This window comes from Hydra vulgaris, chromosome 03, assembly GCF_038396675.1.
Source record: "Hydra vulgaris chromosome 03, alternate assembly HydraT2T_AEP".
NCBI classification, from domain to species: Eukaryota; Metazoa; Cnidaria; class Hydrozoa; order Anthoathecata; family Hydridae; genus Hydra; species Hydra vulgaris.
The window spans coordinates 25,882,574-25,898,162 of NC_088922.1; the positions used below are offsets into that span (position 1 = coordinate 25,882,574).

General features: G+C 28.2%; 1 protein-coding gene and 1 long non-coding RNA gene across 2 annotated transcripts in view; one reads left to right on the forward strand and one right to left on the reverse strand.

Annotated features, from left to right (window-relative positions):
- Positions 1–315: 315 nt before the first annotated feature.
- LOC136077693 (uncharacterized) lies at positions 316–2,241 on the forward strand. Its single transcript, XR_010637193.1, has 6 exons — positions 316–534; positions 627–814; positions 893–1,081; positions 1,519–1,658; positions 1,755–1,833; positions 2,163–2,241. It is a non-coding gene; the product is annotated as an uncharacterized LOC136077693 (long non-coding RNA).
- Positions 2,242–7,038: 4,797 nt separating this feature from the next.
- LOC100209188 (glycerol-3-phosphate acyltransferase 3) overlaps positions 7,039–15,589 on the reverse strand; it is a 40,065-nt gene continuing 31,514 nt past the window's right edge. Inside the window, exon 15 of the mRNA XM_065792776.1 lies at positions 7,039–7,396. Coding sequence (XP_065648848.1) covers positions 7,315–7,396 — 82 coding nt within the window. The 3' untranslated portion in view covers positions 7,039–7,314. The remainder of the gene's footprint in view (positions 7,397–15,589) is intronic.

Sequence of the window (15,589 nt, forward strand, 5' to 3'; positions counted from 1 at the left end):
TACGAAAAAATGTTAACAATAACTACTCTCTTAGAATAAATCAATGGAATAATTATATATTGCCTAGAATTAGGAGCAAGTATTCTGAATAGTAAAAGTACCTAAGTCACAAAAAAAAGTTAAGAGAAAACATTGTAATCATTATTTTGGATAGTCTTTTTGTTTTTAAAATTTAAATTTATGAACAAAATGAATAACTAAAAATCAGTAAATATAATATTTAAATAACTATAAATAAATTATAATTTAAGTAAATTTTTATCAATATTCAAAAAAAAAAGAACATATAACAATATTGATTGAAATATATTTTCTTTCAGCTTTTTTTGTGACTTATTTTGTGTGATTTCTTTCAACTTTTTTTGTGTGACTTCTAAATCTCTTCAATCTAATAAAAATTGAAATAAAATATTTTATTGATTTTCACCAAAGTGAATGCTTTATAGATTTCCAAGTTCAAGTAACTTCTACAAAATAGCAAATGAGCTTTTCCTAAGGTATCCTTCTCTAAGACCTCATCACTGCAATGGCTCTGTGAGTATTTAACTGTATAATTAAAACTAATAATATTAATGATGTTACAAAATTATATAGCTAAAGAAGTTTTTCTTTTATTCTATTGTCAGGAACTTTTTGTGCATTTGTTGAAGGCAAAATTTAAATAAGCTAGACACCCTTTTCTAAATGATGAGCAAGTTGAACAGTTTAAGATAAAGTACTCTAGAATTCTGGTCATAAACGTAACTCTGATTTGCTGAATGAGTCTACTAATCTGTACTCAACAAAACGTCACTGCCATCATTCAAGTGATAAGGTAAGCATGATTTTGCTGCATATATAGTACATGTTTATATGAAAAAATTACTTACCATATTTTAATTATATAATATAGAATGTGGATGATGGTATAACTCAAGATGTTATAAAAAGCATGGTTAATGAGTGTCAAAAACTGTGACCTGATAAAGAATTTTTGGCTCACCAGATTGTCTTGTCAATTAAGGCATTAAAATATACATGCCAATATGAACGAACTTGGGGTGTCCTAAATAAATTCCCAGCACTTTACCATAAAAAAGTTGTAAGTAGTTTATTATTTATTTTAAATCTATATTGCTCTGTTAGTGTTGTTTTAAAACTGCAATTTTCATGATATGAGCAATAATTATCTCATTTAACACAAATCCTGAAATTTCATTTGTTATATTACTTTTATAAAGAAATATCCTTTAAATAAACACAAATTATATATAAAATACATAACAAAATTAAAATTATAATAAAACTAAGTAAGACTATTAGTTGGATTTTTTTTTTGTTCGTTGGCGTGGGAAAATCAAGATTAATATTTCTGTATTAATTCAATTTTTTATTAGTCTGTGTTTTTATTCATGCTGCTCTGGGGTATCGCTTCCCAAATTTTCCTAGAATTGCCCCTGCAATGTTAGGGTGGGAGTAAATTTTTTCTTTTCTTTATTTAGCGGCTTTGTGATATCATTTTCTTTGTTTAATTTGTAGCTTTTTGCAGCAGCAAGAGCTATTACAAATAAAGATATTGATAATAATTGCTTGTTATTATTGGGTGGAATGAAGGAATAAAGAAGTTAATAGATTTAAAAAAACCTCTGTTAGCTAGATGGAAAACATTGTGCAATAAGGTACTGGACGAGATTAGTGGTGGTAATAATTGTTAATTTAACATTAAAATTATTTAATTGTTACTCGAATTATGTATTTTATTTTCCTATTTTTAGCAACAATGAAAACCTTCATGCATTAATTCTTCCAAGCATTTTTTGTGGCGAAGAAACAATCTTATTCACTATGACGCTAGTAAGTTTTGTTGATCAGTATATTCATTTAAATGATTGTATATCATTATCGTCTTAATCATTTTATTATTCATTTATTTGAATAAAAATTGATACAAAAAATTCAGTTCACTTTTTATTATTTAAAAACTCAAACAATTAAAGTCAACTTTTTTATTTTATATACATTTGAATATTTTTAACATTTATATTTTTTTATTCTAATTATTTGCATATATATTATTATTATTATTATTATTATTATTATTATTATTATTAAATAAAGTTAACTAATGCAATTTTCAATATTTGTTAATATTTTCAATATTTGTTAATGCTTCTCTTTATTAGGATCCAATCTATCCTACCCCAGTTCTGAAAATTGAGGGAGATGCTATAAATCCAACAGTCTTGTAGTTGACGGGGTGACAGTAAGTAAAAGTTAAAGCTATGAATAAAGATTGGAAATCTTTATTCATAGCTTTAACTTTTACAATTTTTTCATATATTATGATCAAAAAGTCAGAGTGTTAATGAATGTTTTATTGTGCAAATATCAAAGCTTAGACCAACTTTGGAATTCATTTGAAATCAACTCACAAGAAAGAAAACATAATATTCATATGAGTTTAAAATTTTAACAGTTGCCAATGGTTTATTATTATTCATTATATAAACGTTTATTTAGAAATATCTAATGGACTAAGGTAATACAATTTTTTTTATAGATTATATCATTTTTAAAAGTTGTATTATTATTAATATCCAAAATAAAAATATTAAAAAAAAAATTACCTTCAAACATTTTAATATGAAGTTTTTAATTTTACAGTGCAGTGTTTTGTTTATCTTAAACATTTACAAGAATTGCTTTGTGTCAGTGCCAGAAATTGAATGCACACCAGCAAAATCCATATTTCATAAAAATATCATGAATCCATAGGCAAGTATATATTTTTATCATTAAGAATGTTGTTCTTCTGCCTTTATTTTTATTTTATTTATTAGTGAAATATTGAATTTACAATCATAAATTTTAAATCTTCTATGTAATTTGTTGTATAGGGGCTTAATTACTAACTTTATTGTTTCAAGATATAATTGTATCACCTAAAGACATGCAGGTATTATTTGCACAATTGGAAAGCATTGATCAGCAACTTGGAGAACTTCAAAACACATCAAATTTGATTTTGATCATAATAAGAAAGAGTTACAAGATATGCCAATATTACTTAAGCATATAGTAAATATTTTTTTATAATCCGTTTATGCATTTTTAATGATATCTTCATACAAATCATGTACTTTAAACAAAATACTCTTTGAAGGTTTTTAGTAAATAATATATTATATTAATTTATGTCTAACCAAAAGTAACTTTAATTATCACCAAGTTCTATATTTTTGCAGGTTAATTATTTGGAACAAATTGGAGTTAAAGACGAAGAAGATTGTATATGTTATTTATTAAGAACAGTTTTAAAAATGGCCTAGCTTTAAAACTAAACTATGCAGGAAGATGACAAAAAATCGAAGGAAAAATGTTGATTGCATATGTTGCGATTGGTTTTAAAGCCCGTCAACAACGTTGTGAACACATCTATTTGTCAAAGACCGCGCAGACTATACAGCAAACCATATTTGACACCGTCGAGTCTTTTAAAATTTTAGCCAGAGTGTCAAGAAAGGTCAGTATTAAAAAACCTCCTCACACTCGTTACTATGATACTCGAAGTTCAAACTATTGACATACAAACTAAGCCAAAACCAGCTGCACTTACTATAAGCCAGCTACTTGCTTTAAATAGTATGAAACACAAGCGATCAGATAAATACAACTCTTCTGTTGATTGCACGAGAAAAACTTAATCATAAAAAACTCCATTACCCCTGTATGCTAGTTTGCTTGTGCACACAACTACAAAAAAAAAAAAGATCACTTATTTATATGCTACTTTATCTTGTTTTTAGTGTATCATAGATAATGAAGTGTGTGATTAATGTAACAGTAATCAAGTTGTGTGTCATCTGAAACTGCAAAAGCAAATTTTTACTGATAATACTTACCACAACCTCACAGCTACGACAGCTCATTGAGCATTTTATGGCACAGCGATTTTATTAGCTAAGCAGCCTAATAATTTTCAGTTCTGGAATTTCAGTTCTGGTTGTTTTTTAACTCTCATATTAGTAAGAAAATAAATCGAAAACATAATCAGATGTTACCATAGTTAAAAAAAAAAAGATCGACCAGCTATACTGGTGAACAGTGGTCCATTCACGGGTAGTGGTGTTTTGTTGAAACATATAACCAATAAAAAATATTTGTGGCTTAAAAAAGTTAGACAGGATCATAATTGACGGATCAAATGAAATATGCAATCAGTGGAACAATTTTTATGGTCTGCATAGCATACCAATAGCATAAGCAATCCAGAAAAAAATTTGCCAATAATTTTATTGTTGCCACCTTTTTAGGATTCTTACGATAGTGTTGCCGAGAACTGGTACTCAATGGATGTAATAAAAAGTTTTATCTATTATCTTAATCCTAAACAGATCCCTGTTATCACATTTGATAGCTTATTGGAGTTCAATAAAGGAAATTAAGCTTATTCTGTTTATTTTTGCAAGTTCTCTGCGAAAGATAAACAGAACTTCTCCGTGTTGAGAACTTGGCGATTGCAATCTTATATAAAAAAAGCATAAGCCTAAAATTAGCTTAAAGCAACAATTATTTATTTTCCAGACTATACATTGGTTGTAAACTTGTAGTAAACATTTTTTGAAAACTTTGGAAATACCTTTTAAGGATGAAAGTCAGTCATATCTCCCATCAATCTCTTAGTTTAAGGTCTTCTTTTGGAGCTGACTGATTTGAAATGTTTGTTCTGTCTTTAAGCTCTTGTGCCTTTAAAAATCTTAGGCCGTGTTCTCACAAAAAGGCTGGCACTTGCCTCATTTTATATGCATATCATGCAGCAAAGGTTGGTTAGAAAATTATTACAATACGTACAGTAGATACAGATGTTTTCTTTTTCATAGCAATATTCGTTGTATCAACATTAGCTGTGGATTGCATTTAGGCAGGCAAGCATTTCCATCACATTGCAGTGCTAGAAATAGCCAACAATCTTAAATTATTCAAATCAAAAGCTTTACCAGTTTTCCGTGCATTTACTGGTAGCGATACAACCTAAGTTATTTGTAAAGATAAAAATATTGCATGGTTTACATGGTCCTATTTTGATAATTAACTGATGAATGTCACTTTCTGCAGCTTATAATCTAATGACAGACAAAACAATGCTGTTTATCATTTTTTTGTATGACAAAAACAGATTGGCGACAATCCACCCACACGTGATGCAATAATGCAGCATGTGAAGTGTACAGCGTATTAGACGTATGTTCGGAGTCATTCGTTGATAGTATCTCCATTTTTATCTAGAGACTAAGTGACTAGGGTTAAAAGCTGGAAGGAAGTGATTGCCATCGTTTAGGCGGCTGTGGTGCAGTGGTTAGAACACTTATTTTAGAAGCAAGATCCAGAGTTCAAAGCAAGCCATCGGTACGGAAGGTGGCGTGAACTTTTTAATTAAATGCTCTTCCGCGGTGATCTGTGACAAAACCGTTTTAATAAAAATTAATAAAAAACTTTATATGGATGATGCTTCTGAAGCTGATAAATACGGTCCTGAGTGTTAATTCGGTGCGGATGTAGAACACGCTGCTGTAATTGTTTTTGCAGTTGTGAAGTACCAAATATTAAAATGCAACTATATTTTACTTTTTAAAAAAAATGTTTCATTTTTATCATATTTATTAAAACTTATGCAGTAGTGTTGTCGTGGTAGAGTGCTCGCCTCATAAGCGAGAAGTTCCGAGTTCGATCCCCGCCACGTCCCTGGTAGTACAGCGCTCAACTTGTTTCTCCGCGCAGCGGCCTTGTTCGCCGAGGTTCATGTTTCAGAGTTATAGAGCTGAGAGAGGTTGTAATCACAAAAGTAGCCTCCTCGGCTGTAGTGGCCTTCTCGGCCTTGGGAAGGTGAATAATAATTAAAAAAAAACCAACTTATTTTAACTTGTTTGCTGCTGAAAATGTGTTATTCAGATTGTTAAACATAGTTAAAAAAAAAAGTTATACCGCCGAAGCTGGTCCACAGCCCAGTTGTAAAAGGAGGATGAATGTTAATATTTATTAATTTACAAAATTTCTATTACATGATAACAAGTTTCTTGAGTCATATATGAGCATGTAATATTTGCTTTTGTTGTGTTTTTACCAGGTAAATCTGTGTCATTCAAGATGACGGCAGTCACTAATTTACCATTGTGACTTTGCATCCATGGCATTTCCAGTAAAACGGTCAATATATAATTGATACAATTTATCTTCCATGAGATTTTAGTGAAGATTAGTTTAACGGTTTAAGATTTATTAAGGTTTCAGTAAATCCAAAATGGCGGTATCTACCATTTTGGATTTGAGCCAGTTCCGGTTATGCCACCATATCTCAAAATGATCAGCATAAATTTCTGAGTAATTTGTGAAAATTTTTGCATTTATCCACTTGTGCACAATTTTAGTCATTTTTTATGCTGCTGCACTCTAAGTTTTAAGTTTTAATGCTGATCTGCTGCAGAAATCAATTAACTTGATTGTCACAGAAATGTTGTGATTAGTTGTAAATTATTTGAAAAGCAGATTTTACACGTATAAACTGACTATTACAAAGAGTTTTAGAAGACAAATTTTTGCTTTCATTCCTTATATTAGGAAAAGCTTATTTGATGTCCTTATAGTATTTTGAAGTGAATTTTTTTTACGAAAGTTGACACCAAAGAAGCAAAAGATTTATTTTGGGTTGTAGGGGAGAGTATGCACCCTTGATTTTAGGATCAAGGGTGATTTATGTTAATAACAAACTCCTAAATAATAGTAGAACTAATATCGAATATAAAAACAAATATACTTTATTAAAGTTTATAAGACACATAAACAGAGATAACTCTAAATTAGTGTCTTTCGTATATTTTTTATTTGCTTGTTTTTTCCCCTGGATTTATGGATCAAAGGAGCATAGTCTTCCCTACATTGTCATGTAGTAAAATTAACAAAACGACAAAAAGCGTACATCGTCGAGAATGTGGCAGGAACTTTAGTTCGAGAATGTGGCGAGAGTTTTATACCTAGTCAATCGTAAAAATCATAACATCAAAAGCAAACAAAAAAATTTAAATTTTATGACATTTAATTATAACATTTCAAAAGCAAATGTCTAAAATATATATTTACTATTGAACCCTTGAATTTAATATGCTCATATATTTTTGGGTTTATCACCAAAGTGTTTTATATGTAAAAACATATTCAATAAAAGAAAAAATATAATTATTGTACAAATTATGCATAAAAATATTATCATTATCACCATTAGTAAAATGTCGATTCTTGAAACAGTACTGAATATGTACACGTCAGCAGATGAGATAAAATTCAATTAATTTTATTTGCTAATATTTTTTGCTGTTCTTGTAAAAATTTTGGAGGAACTGCTTCTCTTTTTAAACCTCCATCCCTAAACAAAAATAACGCGATAAATTAAAAATTAAAAAGGTTGCCAGCAAAAAACATAAAGTAAAATAAAGTAATGATTAAAGCTATAACTTAATAAATATATATATATATATATATATATATATATATATATATATATATATGTATATATATATATATATATATATATATATATATATATATATATATATATATATATAGCTACTTGGAAGTTATTGTTAAAGATGATGCCGACTCCATTTCTTTTAATAAAGCTATTTTATAATATTTTGAAGAAAAAAATCGAAGAAGGTAACAAAGAAATTAATCAGAATATGGGCTTTTTCTATCCATTAAGACTCTAAACTTCAAACTTCAAACATAAATGGGCTGTTAAAAAAAATATTGTCTAAACCATTAAATGAGTGTTTGACACATGAATTCGTTCATACTCATTTCATTCCAATCCATTAAGTAAAAATTATAAATTTTAAAAAATCGTTTCAACCCTAAAAGTGGAACATATTTTAAAATTACTTTAAAAAGTGTCAATGTTGAGAAAGTTGCTTGAAGTGATTTTATTTAAATCTTTTATAATATATATATATATATATATATATATATATATATATATATATATATATATATATATATATATATATATATATATATATATATATATATGTATATATATATATATATATATATATATATATATATATATATATATATATATATATATATATATATATATATATATATATATATATATATATATATATATATACATATATTCAGTGGTTTTCATAAATTTAGACGCACTCATATTTGAGAATAGAAATTTTTTAACGATAAAACAATAACGAAAATAAATTTTGGTTTAGCTTTTTTTCAATTAATTAGATAAATACAAAATTTACAAAAAAATAATAAATACAAAATTTATAAAAAAAAAATACAAATACTAAATAATAATTAGGTACAACTACATGGTATTAAAAAAATAAGACGAAAAAAATTATTATTTAGACGCACGATACATTAGGAGAATTTATGAACCAATCAATATTTTGTGTATCCGCCTTTTGCTTTAATACAACTAAGAACTCTTCTAGGCATAGACTTAACAAGAATTTTGCACATCGCTTCTGGGACCCTATACCAGGTCTCCTTCAGCTGGCCAAGTGTGGAAATTTGAACCTTTGCCAATTCACGGTCAATCCAAGCCCAAATGTTTTCAATCGGGTTCAAATCAGGTGAGTATGGAGGCCACGGTATTGTCTTGATATTACTATCGTTAAACCACTCCTTTGTATAGTATGCAGTATGTGCAGTAGCGCCATCTTGTTGAAGTTTTCATGGTTTATCATTGAGCATAAGCAGGTCAATTGATGGAATTAGGTTGTTTTCCATTACTTCTACGTATATTCTGGAGTTGATTCTTCCGGTGTATGTTGGGCACACACCAACACCTTTGTAATTGAAGCATGACCAGATTCCTATCGAGCCTCCTTCACTTTTTACAGTCGGTCTAATGTACCTGGCGTAATACTTTTCGTGAGCCATTCTTTTGACTGTTATGTTAGATTTGCGATTGATAAACTCAAGGTTACTCTCATCACTCCACATAATGTTATTCCATTATTTTATTGTCCAATACCTTCTTTCACGACACCATTTTAATCTCTTTTGTTTATCATATGGACGCAGGAGCGGTTTCTTCAAGTAGACTCCAATCTTGTACTTGATAAGTATTCGGCAAACTGTGCTTTGAGAAATAGATGTATTTCGCGTTGTATTGAATTCTGTGGTCAATTCTTTGTAACTAATTCTTGGATTAGCTCTGACAGGTCTAAAAAGAGCACTATCGTCCTTTCTGGTGGTTGACAAGGGTCTACTTGGTCTCGTTTTCTCGCTGGCACCACCAGTGTGAAGAAAGTTTTGCTTCGTTGTCCAAACGCATTTCTCAGAAACTCCAATTAACCTGGCGATTTCTCTATTACTTTTGGTTCCTTCTTTGATGTGAGCAATAATTTGCCATCTTTAACCTTGAGTGATACGTCTTTTGCCCATTTTTCGCGTCTTTTTAGTGCAAAACTAACGTAACTTTAGTTTATTTATTAAATAATGATTAACTTATTCCAGGTAAGTTATATTTATATAAGGTTTTTTGACAAAATCAATTAATTTAGGCCTATTAATGAGAAATATGGGAAAAAAACTACTAATTAACTATCAATTAACAAGATACAAGACTTTTTTGATTGTGCATCTAAATTTATGAATAAAATAAAATCAAGCTTATCAATTAAATTTTTTGTGTTAACTGGTATAGAATGAGTAATAAACGTCCTGTAAAAAAAATTAAGGTACTCTATAATAGAGTTTCACTTCCTCTATTAAATTATATATCAAACATAACGGTAGCACTTTTATTTTATTTTTATTTTAAGTATTTTCTAACATATGTAAAAAAAAACGACTGCGTCTAAATTTTTGAAAACAACTATATATATATATATATATATATATATATATATATATATATATATATATATATATATATATATATATAAATATATATATATAAATATATATATATATATATACACATATATATATATACACATATATATATATATATATATATATATATATATATATATATATATATATATATATATATATATATATATATATATATATATATATATATATATATATATATATAGTATGTGCCAAAATTGTCACCATGTTTGAACAGAAAAATATTTTATATATATTTTAATAGAAAAGCTGTGAAGAAAAATGAAATTTTAGTATTATTAATTAAATTTGAGACTTAGCTAACTAAAAATATTGCTTTTTGTTAAATTTAAAAGGTATTGATTTTTTTTTTAATTTTTATGTTAAAAGCTAATGGTGACAATTTTGTTGCGAATGAAAGCAATTAATATATTTGTCCACAGTTAATTAGGCAAACGACAAATTAATAGCCTTATGACTAAAATGATTGAGTTATCAACTTTTCAGAGATTTTTAACGATTAAATATCATTTAAAGTTTGATTTTCTTTACAAAACATAAAAAAAGGTATTGTTATTATCATCATGAGGAAAAAAAATCTTGAACTAGAAAAAAAAAATCTTATCGTGAAATCGCTGCTGAGTTCGGAAAGTCTCATAATCTTATATATAAAATCAAATTGCGCAATAATTTTGAAGTAAATAAGTCTAAAAGTGGTCGAAAGAAAATTTTTACACCAAGAGACCAAAGAACAATCGCTCGTTTAATTGCTTCTGGAGAGTCTAAAACTGCAAAGGATGTTACTAATTTAATGAATAACAGCTATGGGACTCATGCTTTAGTGCGGACAGTCAATAGAGAGCTCAAAAGAATTGGTTTTCGATCCAGAAGAAAGATCAAGAAGCCATTGTTAGTTTCTCGTCACCGCCAAGCTCGTTTAAATTATGCTAAACTTCATGCACACATGACTTTTGATGACTTTTATGACTGGTATTGGACAGATGAAAGTAAAACTAATATGTTTGGATAAGATGGTATAAGATATACTTGGAGAAAGCCTAATTCACCATTAAGTGCTCGAGATTTTACACCAACCGTTAAATATGCCGTTAAATATAAACTCTTGTTTAGGGGATGTTTCTGTGCTCGTGGAGTCGGTGAATTAGTGAAAATTAATGGAATAATGAACGCTGATGACTATATCAACATCCTTAAGGTCGGATATTTCAAGTCCCTTCGAAAATGGGGCAGAACTTTACGTAACACGATGTTCATGCAAGACAACAACCGCAAGCATAAGGCTAATAAGATCATTAAATTCCTTCAAGAGAAGAAATTGAAAGCCGTTGACTGGCCAGCACAAAGCCCTGATCTTAACCCATTCGAAAATTTATGGGCAATAGTTAAACAACGGGTCTACAACTTTCCTACTCCACCTAAGAATAAGGATGAACTTTGGGCTTGTGTACAAGAGGTTTGGTACTCAATTATACCCGAGGAATGCCGCAATTTGGTTGCTAGTGTTCCTGAAAGAATTCAGGCTGTAATTAAATCTAAGGGAGGATACACTCGATATTAATTTACTACAATGTTGTTTGCTTTCATTTGCAACAAAATTGTCACCATTAGCTCTTCACATAAAAATTAAAAAAAAAATTCAATATCCTCTAAACTTAATAAAAAGCAATAATTTCTTAATTTTTTAAAACAAATATTTTCAGTCAGCTAAGTCCTAAATTTAATTAATAATACGAAAATTTCATTTTTCTTCACAGCTTTTCTATTGAAAAAAAAAAAATGTTTCTTTGTTCAAACATGGTGACAATTTTGGCATATACTGTATATAGATATAAAACATATAACATATATAACACTAAAGGTTATTCTATACAAATTTCTTCAGAGTTGCTTAAAATACAAAAATTTACACTATTAGACCTTCATGTTTGGCCAAGAGGTTTGGATAAATTTTCAGATTTTAAAGCGACTGAACTTCTTTATTTTTTTAAATTATATTCAGGAACTATTGTTATAAATGGCAAAATACCATACAAGGAGTACAAACTTTTGCTTCATCAGCTGCAATACATATTCTTTTATTTAAGTCAATCGTTATAGATTCAATTTATTTATATTTATTTCATGTTATTGTAAGGACTATTCAATATTTTGTTATTGTGTTTTTTTTAACCGTTTTTTTTGTATCATAAAACATGCACAATACAATTGGTTTAGTAATACATAGAGTTGTGACTCAAAAAAAACCAACGCGTTTAAAAAAAAAAAAAAAAACACAAAAAAACATGTTTGTTATGTTTTTTTTTTATAGTATTATTTATATTTTAGATATAAATGAACCTTGAAACAGTTACAGCGGCATTAAACCTTCAAATACGCATGTTTTTTTACTTAAGATAATGTATATTACCCTATATACTAGCTATAACAATTAAGTCACCTATGTTAAAAAAAAATATAAATAAAACTTTGTTTTTAAAAGAAATTGTTTAAATAACCTTATTACTTTATTATACTAATGTATTGAATTTTAAACATAGTTTCTTTTGAGAGTTTAATTTTGTTTGTTTGCAAGATGTATTTTTAATCATAGTCGGTAATGGAGTTTAAAATATTTAAATTTTTTATTTTACAAATTTTTATTTAGTATAAATTGTAAATGTTGTATAAACTCTAAAAAAATAGTTTCAAATAATTAATATATATAAACTAACAATCTAGCAAAAACTATGCCAGGCAGAAAGAAATAATTTATTGCTAATTTGTTCAATGAGGCAACTGTAGAACTTGGAGGTTTTAAAACTCAACAAGTTGTATGCAAATTTTGCAGCTTAAAATAAGCAAAAAATGGCACTCGAATGGCCAAGCACATGTTTAACTGTAAGAAATGTAGTGACCAAATAAAAAACAAGTATTTAAATGAGGTTTCCTTAAATCAAAAAAAGTTCAAACTGGTTTAATAATAAAAGAAGTTATTTCTGAAAATTTAGTCGCTCAAGAAGGAGAAGCAGGGGAAAAAATATGCTTGCCATCTACTACATTGCAAACTCCATTTCAGTTCAAATTCATTTCAAGAATTGAAAACTTTAAACAGAATAAAAATGAATTAAAATAGACTCCTTTAAAACAACTACATTCTTCAACAAGAGTTCAGTAAAATAAAATTGCAACCTATATTTTCTCAGACAAAATGATTAATGAACAAATAGTAAGTATTTAGTTTAGTTATTACAAACATTGATTGCAATGAATAGTCTAGTCATAATGAAGTACATAAGTAAAAAATAAAATAAAAAATAAAATGGATTTAGCACGTGCTGTCTATGGTACTGGATGCTCATTAGGAATTTTTGAAAATAAGTTGTGGCTCAAATTTTTTTGCAAAATTGTGACCTGCATTTAAATCACCTAACCATGATTCGTTGTCTAATTCCTTGCTTAAAAAGGTTTATAATGAAACCTCAACAACCATTAAAGAACTTGTCGTAACTGCCTCAAGTGTAGCAACTTTATGTGATGGATGAAGCAATATCAGGTAAGAAAAATGTAGCTTAAATTTGGTATGGTTTTATATAAATTTTGATCTGTGCCCTAGATATTCATAACTTTAAACTTTATATAACCAAGTGAATAATTTAGAATTTGTATAATGTGTACAAATTAGAATTTGAATGGAAAACAATTTAAAAAAAAATAATAATAGTATGCAATTAAACCAATTTCTCTATCAGTATTATTAATTAGTTAGATTACTGTATTTTACTAATTGCAGAAATGAAATGCATTAATTTTTTTGTAACAATACCTTAACTAGTATTTTAGACCAGCATCGAAACAGGTAATCTTTTGAGATTATTTTTACTTAATGTTTCATAATAGTCAGATACCATTTGTTATTCTTTAAAACAATATCTAAACTAAGTTTTTTGAAATAATTTGAAGTAAGCTTTATTGATAATGATTTATTAAAACTAGTAAAACAGTTAAAACTAGGTTTGTTGAAAACTCAAATATATCTAATTGCTACTACACTATTTATAAGAGACGGGTTAAGGAACTTTTGTTGGTGAAGTGGGAGGGGGAGATAATTGAAATATTTTTGTTTTTTTTACCACATTTGCATCCCACGAATAAAAAAAATAAGGTCCTCAATTTTTAAGAAATTTGAGGACTTTCATATTCTGGTGGAGGAGGAGGAGGAGGGGTGGGGGTCGGGGCGGAGATACATACTGCTATCACCCCCCCACCTCATGGATCCGTCACTGCAATTTATCAATCTAAATCATTAAATTTAGTACGTTTAGTATGTATGCCTTAAAACTAGGCAGCTAAGTATTTAATTTCAATAATTTGTTTCTTTAGATGGGGTTCAATCTGTATGGAAAGTCTTCACAACAACAGGTTAGCACTGCGGAGATTAGCTATAGATGATGAAGCTAAACCGATTGCTAAGTCTGTGTTTGTTCAAAATCTATTGTTGTCAGAAGTATTCTGGAATAAAGTGGATGGGTTTGTTAAGTTATTAAAACCAATAGCCATAGCAATCTCAGCTGTCAAAGGAGATAAAATTAGCATCTCCATCATGGCCAAAACTTTTTCTGGTTTAGAAAAATCTTTTCAAGACAATATCCTTTGCAACCCAATACTTAAAAACTGAGAAAATGCTATGATGGAAATAATTGCCAGAAGAAGGAAATTTCACAGGAAATTTCACGAAACATTCACTTGGCTGCAAATTTAGTGGATCGACTATATAAAGGATGTCATATCTTTGGAGATAAAACAGCGTGTTCTTAATTATTTAATCTTTACTTGATTTTTTTATACTAAAAAAGCAAAAAAAATTTTGAAAGTTCTATTATTTAACTTTTTTACGTTTAAAATAAATTGTTAATTGATTAAAAACACCTGTTTTATATTGATGTCATTGAAACCCTTCATAATTTAGGAAAACTGTATCCTTTGATTAAAGACTGTGATGACAAAATTTTGGGTGACAATGCTGACTATAGATCTAAAGAAGGACTTTTTTCAAAACCTTTTATATGGGCTTCAGTAAAATACACATCTCCTGCGAGTTAATGGAAGGGAATATGTTGTTCATTCGCTCGAATACTGTCAAGTATTGCAAATTCTATTACTTCCACCAACAAGTGTGGCAGTCAAAAGATCATTTAGTCAACAATCTTGGATCCACAATCAAAAACGAAACAGATTAACAAATGATTGAACATCAAAATTAGTTTTTATTTCCCACAATTTAGAACTCAAAAATCAAAAATATGATACAGAATCATCAACGACTCAAAGTCAGTCAAGAATTTAATCTAGGCAATCTTATTATACAGAGTTTAGAGGAAAACAAATCAAGTGACTCTGATGAATTCGTATTCGACTTCTCAATTGATAACATTACTGAACAGGAAATTTATAATAAAGAATCTGATGTCTAAAAGATAACTATTTATTTAAGTTTGTATTGACTGTTAAGGTTATGTTAAATTATATATAACATATAACTTTTTTTTTTTTTTAAATCTTTGATTTAAAAAAAAAACATAAAAATCAAAACAAAACAATAAAAACAATAAAAAACACAGATTAAAAAAAACTGTTTTTTTTTGGCAACTCTAGTAATACATCATTTGATGTAATACACAACAAAGTATCA